Source organism: Oxyura jamaicensis, chromosome 1 (assembly GCF_011077185.1).
Source record: "Oxyura jamaicensis isolate SHBP4307 breed ruddy duck chromosome 1, BPBGC_Ojam_1.0, whole genome shotgun sequence".
Classification (NCBI taxonomy): Eukaryota; Metazoa; Chordata; class Aves; order Anseriformes; family Anatidae; genus Oxyura; species Oxyura jamaicensis.
The window spans coordinates 99,732,253-99,744,836 of NC_048893.1; the positions used below are offsets into that span (position 1 = coordinate 99,732,253).

A 12,584-nucleotide genomic window follows, 5' to 3' on the forward strand; every position below is an offset into this window, starting at 1 on the left:
AAGTTGTTTGTGGATTCTTGGCTCCATCTACTGGTTAGAGTTAGATCACATCGAATGGAAAATGACTGAATCAAACTCCGTATTTAGTAATTTTGTCTAAATGGTAGAAAGCAGTTAAAACAGCCTCTATAAATCAAAGCAAAGTGTCAACACTCATAATTAAAACTACCTTCTTGTCTTTATTATAAATTGAGAAATGCATACAAAAGCTGAGAAGGAACTATACCTGTTTGAAAACCATTTTGTGACTCAAAAGACGTTGGCTAAGGTAATAAATATAAACAGGTTTAATAAGTTGAAAAGCTCAGGGATAATAACTAACAGTGCAAATATCTGAGTAATTTACTTGTATCTGGGTACTTAAACGGAAAACTTTCAAGTAAAGAATGTGAGTGCGTAATACTAAATGTATTAAGTGTATAGAAATTTTCTTTTACGCAAACACAACACTCATTATGCTACATAATTTTTAACAAATTGTAAGTACATTACAAAATATTTATTTGATGTTGATGTAGTAGTAGACACTGTATTTTCAGTTCAAATTGTTTTGAGCTAACTTATGTAACAAATTAAATTAAGCTTATTTTTTCTAAGAAAGCTACAGACATTTAAAATATTTAGTTGTGTATATCAACAAAGCTTTATAGCCACTAAGTGGCAGGTTCATGTGTTTCAGTCCCTGCATATGGTCATTATTGAGATAAATTTTTAAATGAAATTTTCTGGGCTATTTTTTGAGGTAAAACACTATGCTATAGACATATATTCCTAGCCTTTAAAACTTATTCTGCTGTTTTGGTTTTTCCTCAGTAGAAATGGAAAAGGGAAGAGATCACTCAGCGTCATGGTCAATTTAGAATAATAAAATGCCATTCAGAAACTGCTCAAATGGTAAAAAGAAAAAAATCTGTTTGTGGCTTCGTTTCAGATACATAATGCAATTGGAAAAAATACTTGCAAAGTTATTTTATTTAAAGACAGACCTTGACCTGAAGAGGTGGATTTATTTCCATCAAGAAACTGCATTAAGAGGCATTTTAAGGTTGTAAGGACAAAACAATAAAGGTCAGGAAATTCATATTTCCAAGTAGATGTAATACCTAACATACCTCCTAGCATTCAGAGGTAATAAGTTACCATGTATCAGAGCAAGCTGTCTTGTAGTGCTTGTGTAGCAGTAGATGGCACACTGGCACATTTCTCCTACATTTATTTTGTGCATTACAGTATTTTCCTTTGTGTTTTTCACCAAAGACAGAAAACAGACACAATGAAAATATATGTAGTTTCTATTTGAGCAGTATATGTTCAATATTTTTCTCTAAAAATGCAAATATATATATATATATCTACAATTAACTTGAAAAATATATATATATTGTAAATTTATTTTTCTTGTTGTTTTTCTACCTCACATTTTTCCCCCAGAAAAAAAGTATGCCTGTTGGGGGGTGGAGTTTCTAAGGCAAGAAAACACCTACGTAATGAAAGGATAAGACAAACAGGAAGGAGGATACCATCTTAATTGGAGAAGTGCCACTAGCTCACACAAAAAGCCAGAAATTCAAACCATAGCAGAGGTCATTCTGAGCATGAAGTTAGAAATTCTCTTGTTATACTATTTTTTCTTCACTGATGTGTCTGTTAGAGTATGAATCCCTCCTTCATAACATTCTAAAAATTAGTTTTCACTTACCTGTTTAGGTATGCATTCAAATATAGTACTGGCAAGCATTGAACAACCTCGTGTTTAACTTACTGTTTGCAATTTGTGGATCTCTGCATTTAATTGAGCTCCTAAGAACAAAGCATTTTTACAGATAAGTAATGCATAGTAGGAAGTATATAATAAATTGTTTTTGTTGTTCACATATGCACTATTGTACAAGGTGGCAGTAACAATTCCTGTGAAAATGACTTGTCAAAATCCAGATTTAAATCTTTTGTTCCTCACTTTGTCAAGTTCTTATTTAAATAATAGCATTTTCATAGACCTTCAGAATTTAAGAGCAGTGTTACTAATATTATACCTACTTCTGCCTGAAACAGACTGTATTTAATATCAGAATATAAAAAGGAGAACCTCTTCTGTTCTTTTTCTGTGCTCTGACCCACTTTACAGAAGCAGTTCTATATGTGCTGCATTGGGATTCTATTTCAAAGGAGATTAAAATATATTTCAGATCCTCACAGTGTCCCACTAGCCTTGTTTCAGTCCTTGGCATCCAGAGAATGAAAAAGGGTCTTAGAGTGTCCTGAAGATGAAATAAGGTTTACGGTATCCAGGAAAAAGGACTCTATGGAAAGTGTCCTATCAATTGTTCTGTAAGGGAAACTCTAGCTCACTCACCTGGCAATCAGCAGCAGAACTGCACAGGGGATTAGGAACAGCTATCAGGGTAGTAAATCTTTTAGGAGCTCCATATGTCAGAAGCACAGTCTTCCCTCTCTCCTGTGCACAATCAGCACAGGTTCAAAAACGCTGACATTCCCAGGAAAGTTTGCTTCTTTACAGATAAGGTACTAAATTTAACTAATTTAAATTTCTGGATAAATATTCATTGTAGAGCAGTACATCTGTGGAAAATTAACAAAAAAGAAAACAACACAGCTTCATCATTTTTTAACAGGTCTAGATCATCTGCTACTTCACTTTTAACAGTGGTTCAGTGCTCAGCCATACTCTTAAACATTTAACACACAAATAGAGCAGGCCCAAGGAGATTAAAAATATCACATTTTTTCTCCCAGTCATTTAATATGACTAGATATAATGCATTTGTAAAATGGTGAATTGAAGTCTTTAGACCTGTGTCCTAATTACAACCAAAAATGAAATCTGCCATCATACTGTTGTCTCTCAATAGAAAATGGCATATATGTCTCAAACCTTGCCTCTCGCTACCATTTTCAAAAAAAAAAAACAAAGGAAACTTTTTGATTCCAGCATTATATCAGTTCTCTTGTGATGTCGCGTTGAAAGACTTGCCTTTGCACTTGAGTAAAGAAAGCCTTGCTTGATGAAGGATTCCTGAACAACAGAGTTGCAAGTTTGTTTAATTGAATGCTGTTACTCTGTGGTTTATAAGATTGATTTTATTTATTTATTTATTTATTTTTGTTAAGGGGCTTCTCTTACTTGTTCCATGTTACTAACACTTTTATTAGCACTGTTGTTATAGGTTTAATGAATTAGGACAAACCCATCAAATAATATTAGTAGTTGGATATGCTCTTTGGAACAAGAAATGTCTTTCCAGTATTCAGAGTGCCAAGGATGGTGATCCATGACTACAGATTTTAGAATAATGATAAATTCTAAATTTTTATCTAGCAGAAGGAAATGAGTCAACCTTCCTTCTAATTATCCTTCACCACAGAATTTTAAACATTTATACATCCAATACACTTACTTCCCTGCAGGTTTGGTGTCTTGGCAATGAAAGTCGATACCATATAAACAAAACGGTAGATGGTTCCACCTTTTCTGTAGTCATCCCCGCCCTCGTTCCTGGTATTCGATACAGCGTGGAAGTGGCAGCAAGTACTGGGGCAGGACCTGGAGTGAAAAGTGATCCCCAGTTTATCCAATTAGGTAAGTCTGCTAGTAATTCTATCTATTGGTTTTGATGAATGTTGTTTGCTTGCTTTTGTCTTTTATGGCACCAGAAATACTTTCAGGACAAGTGAAATAGATGGTGTTACCTGATCTCTGGAACAGCAATATTTGGCATTTCTGGCTTTAAACTTGTCCTAGAATTGCACTCTGAAGACAGGATTATAACAATGTAAATGGTTTGGTCTCCTAATTTAGCAGTGTTTTTTGGTTGTTGATTTTTTCAACGTGAAATTTCACACTTTGTAAAGGTGTAATAAAACATTTAGAGGAGTATGAATCACTAGTGTTGGCTCACTTTAGTTTAGAGAGTTGGTTTGTCTTGATCAGATTTTATCTTCTTTATTGCTGGGAAAAACCAAGAGCATGCTACCATTAGGCACGATAAATGTCCGCTATGTGTGAAAGCTAGTAAATAACCCCAGAAGAGGAACAAGAGGTACACACAGGACCTAAAATTATTTTGACCTCCTAACTTCATTTACACCAAACATTCCTCTGTCTCAAATGCAGATCTTCGTCATTGCTTCTGGATGTATCTGGGAGAAATGCATCTTTGCTTTTGGTTAGCTGAAGAATATTTATAGTAGCCTTAGGTACAGTCATACAATGCTTTACTGATATGCCTGTCTCAGACTACTTTATCATTACAGTATATAATTTATGTATAACAAACAGGCAAACTCACCATGTTGGTTTGGAATTTGTATCCCTTTCTATCTTTGTATCATTAGTAGATATTCCTTATTATTTGACTTTTTGTATTTAAAATACTATAATTTTTGTGTGAAAACAAGAGTGAACAAGTAATGTATTCTCCAGAAAATTACATGTACTTGACTGTTGAAAGGAAGGTTATCTTTAACTTATTTCACTTACACAGGCATATAATTCCCAAGTACATGGAGATTTTAAGACTACATTGCATATGGTCTATGTGATATTCAATTAATATGTGAAAAAAAAAATCATAGTTATTTGCTGGATTGTGCTTTCCTACAACCAGCTCCCTATTGCAGCTCCCTATAGCTTTCCACTCAAATTCAAGTTTTTTAATAGCTTGGATTTTGAAAAAATTAAATTAAGGAGTGTGAAATAACAAGGTAGCATAGAGGTCAAAGTCAAAGACTTCATAATCACTTTTTTTTTCCCGTTTTATCAGACAATATGTAAATGCTAAATGAAGATGTAATTTATAACATAACTTAATCACTTTGGGGTTTTGGTAAGTGGAAAAAGAAACAAATCAGACTCTTGTCAGGATAAGATTTTTGCCTGCTTCTGATTTGCTGGCCTTACTAATACTGTGTTAGAAGGCATGAAGCAATCACACACTTTGGAGGGTGGTCAAATGTAAAAGTGTCCCTTTTAGCCTGGTAGGAGTCATCTATTTCCGTGTGGTAGGGGTTTGATTTCATATTTTTTATTGCTTGCTTTGAATTAAGTGGTGTGGCCAAATCTACAGGTACTACAGTAAAAATCCCATAGTTTGGCTGTTAAAATTGGATAACAAAAACCTGGAGAGAGGAGACTTGGGGGGTCCATGCCACTAAATGCAGCACAAAGGAATACCTAGACAGTGCTGCCATCCTTCAGGCAACTGCAGAAGGCTGCTGAAAATTACTCCTAAAAATTAGGAGGAGTACTCTTCATGAGCACAGATCAAGCTAAAATCCTCGAGGCATATGAATGACTCCAGTTCCCCTAGCTCTACCTTGTGGAAAGGGAATATAAGTTCTCTTACAGCCCCCGCAAAGACTCACATTCTTAGCTGTTGGATGTGCTCCCAGCAGCAGGGCGGAGCAGACACTGCAGCTTTCTGGTAGCTCTTTTGAAGAAAGAAAATTAAGTTGTTGATGTCATCAGCTGGCACCTTTCATCAGCAATAAATAACATGGTTACAGTGAGAGGGAAGGGAGGCCAGGCAGGGGGAGGAAAAGGGACTAAGGATGCTACTTTTAGAAGGATTGAAAGAGTCCTGACTTCCTGTACCTACATGCTAAAGGAACTGAGTGTTTGCCTCTGACAACTCCCAAGTTTCTATCTTTCTTTTGTTGATCCCAACTATTCCTTCAGAAATATTATTCTTGATATCTGAAGATATCGATGTTTTTTTTTGTTTTTGTTTTTGTTTTGTTTTGTTTTGTTTTTTGTTTTTTGTTTTTTCTTACAAAGACATAAGACTGGCTGGCTCTTAGAATGTCTGAAGAAGAGATTTAACACTTTTTTTTTTCTTTTTTTTTTTTTTTTCCCCTCCAGTCTAGTCTACTCTCTTGCACAGAGAACTCATTTTTGAGACTGCGTGCTGTGCACGATGCTCCCAGGTTCTTGACTCTGAGCAATATATCTGAGCAGGGTTTCAGCCAAGTGTGTGACAGGAGGAAGCTTCACCTTTCAGGGGCTGCCTTCCAGAACAAGAGGGGAGGACAGGAGAAATTGGATTCTCAGAGAGCTAAAGCATGCAATCATAGTACCATGCATCAGCTGAGCTGTGATAACTGACCTTGTGCATGCACTTAACCTGTTACAAAGACAGGTACAAATTGTAAGCTCAGAGCTCTTTCATTTTCAGTGTTTCAGCTGACATGAAGAAGCTCACTGAGCTGTGGTACCCTAGACTTCAGTGTCACTTGGGACAAACCAACAATATACATGCTTGTTATTCAGAATTACCTTTCAGTGCTTAAAATCATGAGATCAGCTGAAAAATCATGCATCTTGAAACACCCCACGTGGGTGATTTATTTATTTATTTATTTATTTTGATGGGCCTTGTAAAGCTTTCTGTAGATTTCCAAGGCCTAGAAAACCATTTTATGTTTGTTTGAGAAGTTGATAATTTACATAACAAAAGACTACAAGAGCTTTGCTGCAAGGAAAAAATACATACTTCATAAGAACTATCTACAGCTCACTATAAATCCATGTATGTATAATGCTGTGCTGTGGAGAAAAAAAATCATAATGAGAAATACGATAAAACATTTTTATTTTCACATGTGACTTCAGGACATTGATTATAAAAATGCACTGTACAGAAAGGTGAGAATTATCAGATGAATATATTTTTTGTCAGTCTCTTGCCTAAGATTTGTCTAATGACATGATACTACCTATGATAGCTCTTCTGTATAACATATCCTTGTTGGCAAATAAGTTATGAAATTGGAACATACTGCAACATATTTTGTTCAGGGTACCAGCTCTGAAAGGCCCCACAACACCAGTTAATGTGACTCATAAATGCATAATTTGTATGAATACATGCTATGCATTTTTTTTTAGATGACTGTACAATTATAATTGTTGAGTAAATTTTTCAACTAGTGGATGTCTCAAGTGTACAAAATAGAGGAACGTCTCATTGAATTATTTTTCTAATTGTTTAGTTTAGGAGATGTGGTTGGTGCAGTAGCTAAGATGCAATAGCTAAGAGTGGTAGCTAAGATATTATTCTGTCAACCCTTCAAGTGCTTCTAGTGTGATAGCTGTATGGTGGGTTTTGTTGATATTTTTGTCTTGTGGCCTGAAAACGACTTGATAAAAAGGTTTTTTTTATTATTATTATTATTTTTTATTTTTTTCCTCAAGCAAACACTTCCAAACCATCTTGGTGCTCTCTCCTCACAAATTTATGCTGCAAGATTAAATTGCAAAAATGTATTTTTTTTTTCAGTTTTGGAAATTTGCATAACTACAAACCAGTGTATTCTTAACCTGGTAGTATTTTACCAAATTTTCATATTGCAACATGCACATCAGACATTGTGTTACAGATTCCAGGTGTTTTGCTTGTTTTGAGTTGCCAAAATTATCAATGTCCACAATATATATATATATATATATCTTCCTATTTCCTGTTTGTACATTTTCTATACTAAATGAGACAGATGTATTGGGAAGTACCATACTATAGGTTGTATACTTACAGGGGAAAGATGAAGTTGATTGCACACCTGTGAACCTGGAATTTCCTGCCTTTCTAAACCTTTGGCATTCAAATCTTAATTCTATATTAATCGTTTGTGTAACATTTAACACTTTAAACATTGATTTTTACATTATTTCCATGAAAGTGTAGAGACTTAGAGGTCCCAGTTCTACTCCACATGAATTGTAGCAAGATTTTATTGAAGTTTTTAATGTGGAGCTTCAGCACAGTCAGATCAGGTAGTCAGTGAGCAATAACCATAGCGATACGCTCTGTGATAAAAAGAAGGTTCTTATCTCAGGGTAGAAGACAAGGGGATGAGTCAGTGTGATAATATGCTGGTTTCAGGGAGTTGTGGTATCAGCCTGCTCCAACAACTCCGAGGCATTTCCAAGTACATTATAAGCTGTGGCTGCTGCTCTGGCAGTAAGATGCACTTTGCCTTGCAATGTTTATGTTCACTTATTATTTTGGCATGTTTCCCTGAGGAGTGCAAGTAGGAACAGGAATGTTGATTAAGAACCATTTACATCTCAGGCAAAGCTTCCAGAAGTTTCCTGGGAGGAAGAAACAGTACTTTTTTTTCATTCAAGAGCTTTTATCCTGGCTGATCTCATGGGACTGTTGCAAAGAGTGAAGATGCCCTTTTCAGAGAAAGGCTTCCTACACATTGTATATGGAATTATTCAGTAATGAGGGGTTAACTAGATTTGCTCCCCTTGCTATATATCTAGCTTGCTTTCTATCTTAAGAACATAAGAAGAGGAGGACATGGGTCAAATGTGACCTTTTGGAAGCCCTTCCAAGTTCTTTTTTATCATTCTGTTTATGAGTATACATGTACACATATTCGGTTTTCTTGTCACTATATATGTAAATATATACCAGTTAATTTAATGTAACGACTCTTAACGACCCATATACAGTGTAGCATAAGCCTCTTAAAAGCAAATACATTAATATGCTGTTACTATGCTTGCACTGGCTAACAAAATAATACCATGAGTTGAATCTTAATTAAAAATTAGAACAATAGGTGTTCAAGGAGATTCTTTGGTATTTTATGTATATAAAAGTACCATTCTTCTTTATGGTTGTATTATTGATATGTTTTTAAAACATTCTCATTTGGCTTTTAATTTTGCATTATTAATTATTATTTTTTTAATACATATATTTTAAAGCATTAGAGAAAAGCATTTATCGGTATTCTGAATCTGTTCAGGACCATTGATTGTCTGGAAATCTTTTTTCTATTCCATTAAGAAATGAGAGGTAGTATATCTGTTTAAAAAAATAGAAACAATAGAGTTACTCATTTTGAAAATAGACTGATGATACAAGATTTCATATCTTAATATGGCCGAAAATAGACTGATGATACAAGATTTCATATCTTAATATGGCCTCAGCTGCAATGAGACAAAAGATGAGAAACAAAGTGACAGTTTAATTCATTAGTCACAGTATACTTTATACGTTTAAGCCCATCTGGCCACTTGTGTGGAACTTCACTTGGCTGTCTCCATAAAATCTGAAGCAACCCATCTTAACCTTGCGCAAATAGGCATGAAATCTATAAACCCAGAAGACACAAAGAGTGTATTAGTAAGAAAAGAATGAGTTTGCCTGCTGAACTTTCAGGCTAGACAGTGCACTTAGGATCACAGAAGATACAGGGACCTGAAATATGAAATAAATTTTCCAATGAGGTAATGGTCAAAGGCAGCAGTGATTACTTGACCAAATAGGTATGTCAGAAAAACTGAAATCTTGAATTCTTCACTGAAAAAAAAAAAAAAAAAAAAAAAAAGTTATGAATTTAACCATTTCCCATTGATAAAGGTATTCTTTTCCAGAGGAGGTTTGGTTTTTGTATGGTTTATTGTTATTTTGTACCCTTTTTGTATTGCTGTTTCTTAGATTTTTTTTTAGGTTTATTTCAGCAAGATACAAGATGTATCACAATGAAATAAACTATTCACTAGTTACTCCTTTGGGAAAAGATGTTGTTTTTTCAGTGAATGGGTGTTAATTTCATTCATAGTTTATATTAATAGTATTAATAACAGCACCTTTCACCTTAAAACACTAATTTCTTTCAGATGTCACTGATGGGTATGATGTCACTACGCATAGTATTAAAAAAAAAAAAAAAAACAAAAAACTTGGATTTACACAAGAATAAAAATGGGTATTTCAAAGACTAAGCTGTGGAATGTGTAAAGCAATATCCGCTCTGAGTAAAGGTTTCAAATTCTTGCCCTCACCCTGTGCAGCAATGAAATTTCCAGTAACCACTCACTGTAGTGGTAAAAAATCGGGAAGACAGTATTTTGTCTTTGAGTTGCTTCATTTCAGTTAGAAAACATTGTTCCGTAACTGAATATTTTTATTACTGTTCCTAGAAGGTTCTTGCAAAAGTACAGTACAGAAAGAGAACAAAAGATTGATTATTGTTGGTGCTTTCTCTATAGGAGGAAAAAAAAAAAAGTTTAAAATGTGTAGAAAAATACCCAGTCTTCATTTTGATTTAGTATTTTTAAGGATAAACAGCATTTGAAGAGGGCTGCATGTCCAATAATAATGAGACTGTTTGACTATCTTTTACCAATGTAGAGCTCCTTTTTAGTCATTCTTGAGCTTTGTCATCCATGTCAAGTGGGCAGAATTGGTTATTTAGTACTTTTACTTCTTTATGTACTCCTAAATATTCAGTCTTTTATTAACTGAGGTCAAAATGGGAGACTGCAAAGAGTATGTTAGACTGTAATAAGATATTTAAGTCATCTGTCAGGAACTGCTAAATTAAAATGTATCACTCAACATCAACCTCACGTGAATGAACTTTGAATTTGCAATTGTTCTATGATTTTCAGTTATGAGAATGTACATATGTGTACCTGAGTTCTGCACATTCACAGAGCCCTAAGAACACATTAAGCATGTTTCATACATGAGGTTTTGTCTACTTTCTGTTTTTTGCTGACTTTCTGGATGATTTTCCCAAATTGATGTTGCTTTGCTAAAATGAAAAAAATAATAATCTAGTGGTCTGATTTTAGCAGTCACTAAACTAATTACCTGGAGATTTGGGATATCCTTTTTTTTTTTTTTTTTTTTTTTTTTCCAGATTCTCATGGAAACCCTGTGTCTTCAGACGATCAAGTCAGTTTAGCCCAGCAGATTTCTGATGTAGTAAAACAGCCTGCCTTTATTGCTGGAATTGGTGCAGCCTGTTGGATTATCCTCATGGTCTTCAGCATCTGGTTATATCGCCACAGGAAGAAGCGAAATGGACTCACTAGTACTTACGCTGGTATCAGAAAAGGTGCCATATTCTGTTTCAATCCCCTAGCTGTTGAATACCTCTTTACTGGCTATTTACTGTATCATTAGTTTCTTGCTATTTTAAGATTGGATGCAGGAATTGACAAATTGTTTCAATACTTTCAGAAAGTTTGGATCAGCAGCTGACGTAGAAAGCGCTATTATTTACATAATGTGTTAACTTGACGTTAAAGTATGAGTGTTTAGCAAAATACCTAGATTGGCTTTTCATAAAAATACTCATAAAATTGAGGAACGTACAAAATGTATTTAAGTCTGTAAGTTTCCAATATGCTCTTACTGCCTGCAACATATACCAACTGGAAAGGAAGCAACTGGATGGTTGTTCATTGTCCCTCTCATTCAGTCTTTTGCTTACTGCTAAGAATACTAACAGTGGTGTTAATTACAGTGATGCTTTGGGTGCGTGTTCTTGAATTTCCTTATATTAGTGGGGAATGTGGTGAAGGAGCTGTTTGTGAAAGCACAACTGTCAATAATACTTCCCAAAACCCTTTCTTAAATGCTGTTGTGAGGCCCTTCTCTGGGATTGAATTCTGGAGCTATCAAATCTTGCATCTGCATTCAGTTACAATGACAGCAGTGGGACTAGCTTTAAAGCACTTTTCATTTTTGTGTTATCGATACCTTTTATATCAGATTGTCAGTGGACAAGCAGTGTTTTACACTATACTCCGTGACAAACAAAACTAGAAGCTCTACTTGGAAGATCTTCTAGAATAAAAATGTGATTTCTCCTGATGCAATAATCTTTTGATTAAGTCCTGAAGTTAAAGCTGAATTCAATAAGCTGCACTTCATAACATCTCAAAGCAATACCTTGTAGGCACTCATGGAGTGAAAACCATAAATTCTGGAATAAATCAGAAAATGGAAGATCCTGCTTTTAAAGAGAGATTTTGTTTTGATATTTGACAATCAAGAGATAGACCTAAGTTTAAAAGGTGCACCTTATAACATGCTGAAAGATGTCATGATGAAACTGCATTCTTTAGTCACTTCAGGACTGAATATGCAATGGGTGAGACAGATATATTTGTGGCAAATATACCACAAATGTTTTTAAGCAGTAGTAGTGTGTTGGTGTGAAAAAGAAGCAATGTTAAAAATAGTAACTGAGTGAATGGAAACCTGGAAATTGTTTTGTAGTACTGCAGGGTTCAGTTGTCTTCCGTGCTATTGTGGTGGTATTGTGGTAAAGTATCAAAGCTCTAGGTAGACTCTAGCTCTATAGCTCTAGACTTAGTGGAGTTATAACCACAGAGATCAGGGACAAATATCACATTCCATTTCATTCTTCTAGGATTTCTTATATAAGACAAACCTCAACATACTGCTGCATCGGCCTGCTCTGTTTTGTTTTACTAATAGCATGCTGCCATACTGCCTTTCTATCAAACTAACATCACTATGCTTTCAAGCAGTACCTATGATTAAGCAAAAGGCATACAATTTGTCCTTAAAAATGGTTACTTTAATGACATCAGCCATTGTTCAAAACAGCTGTGTTTTTCAATACCTGTAAAAAATATCTTTTGTGTAATTTGGTGGGGATTTTTATAAAAATATACAGAAAAGTAGGGTATGCATCTCCGTTACCAAGTATTGATCGGGGGGGGGGGGGGGGGGGGGGGGTCAAAAACAAAAAAAAAAAAAAAAAAAAAAATTATTTTGAAACACGAC

General features: G+C 34.8%; 1 protein-coding gene across 1 annotated transcript in view; it reads left to right on the forward strand.

Moving 5' to 3' along the window:
- The window catches only part of ROBO1 (roundabout guidance receptor 1), a 645,922-nt gene that overhangs the window by 595,535 nt on the left and 37,803 nt on the right, over nt 1-12,584 (forward strand). Inside the window, exons 21-22 of the mRNA XM_035333114.1 lie at nt 3,427-3,598; nt 10,684-10,881. Coding sequence (XP_035189005.1) covers nt 3,427-3,598; nt 10,684-10,881 — 370 coding nt within the window. The remainder of the gene's footprint in view (nt 1-3,426; nt 3,599-10,683; nt 10,882-12,584) is intronic.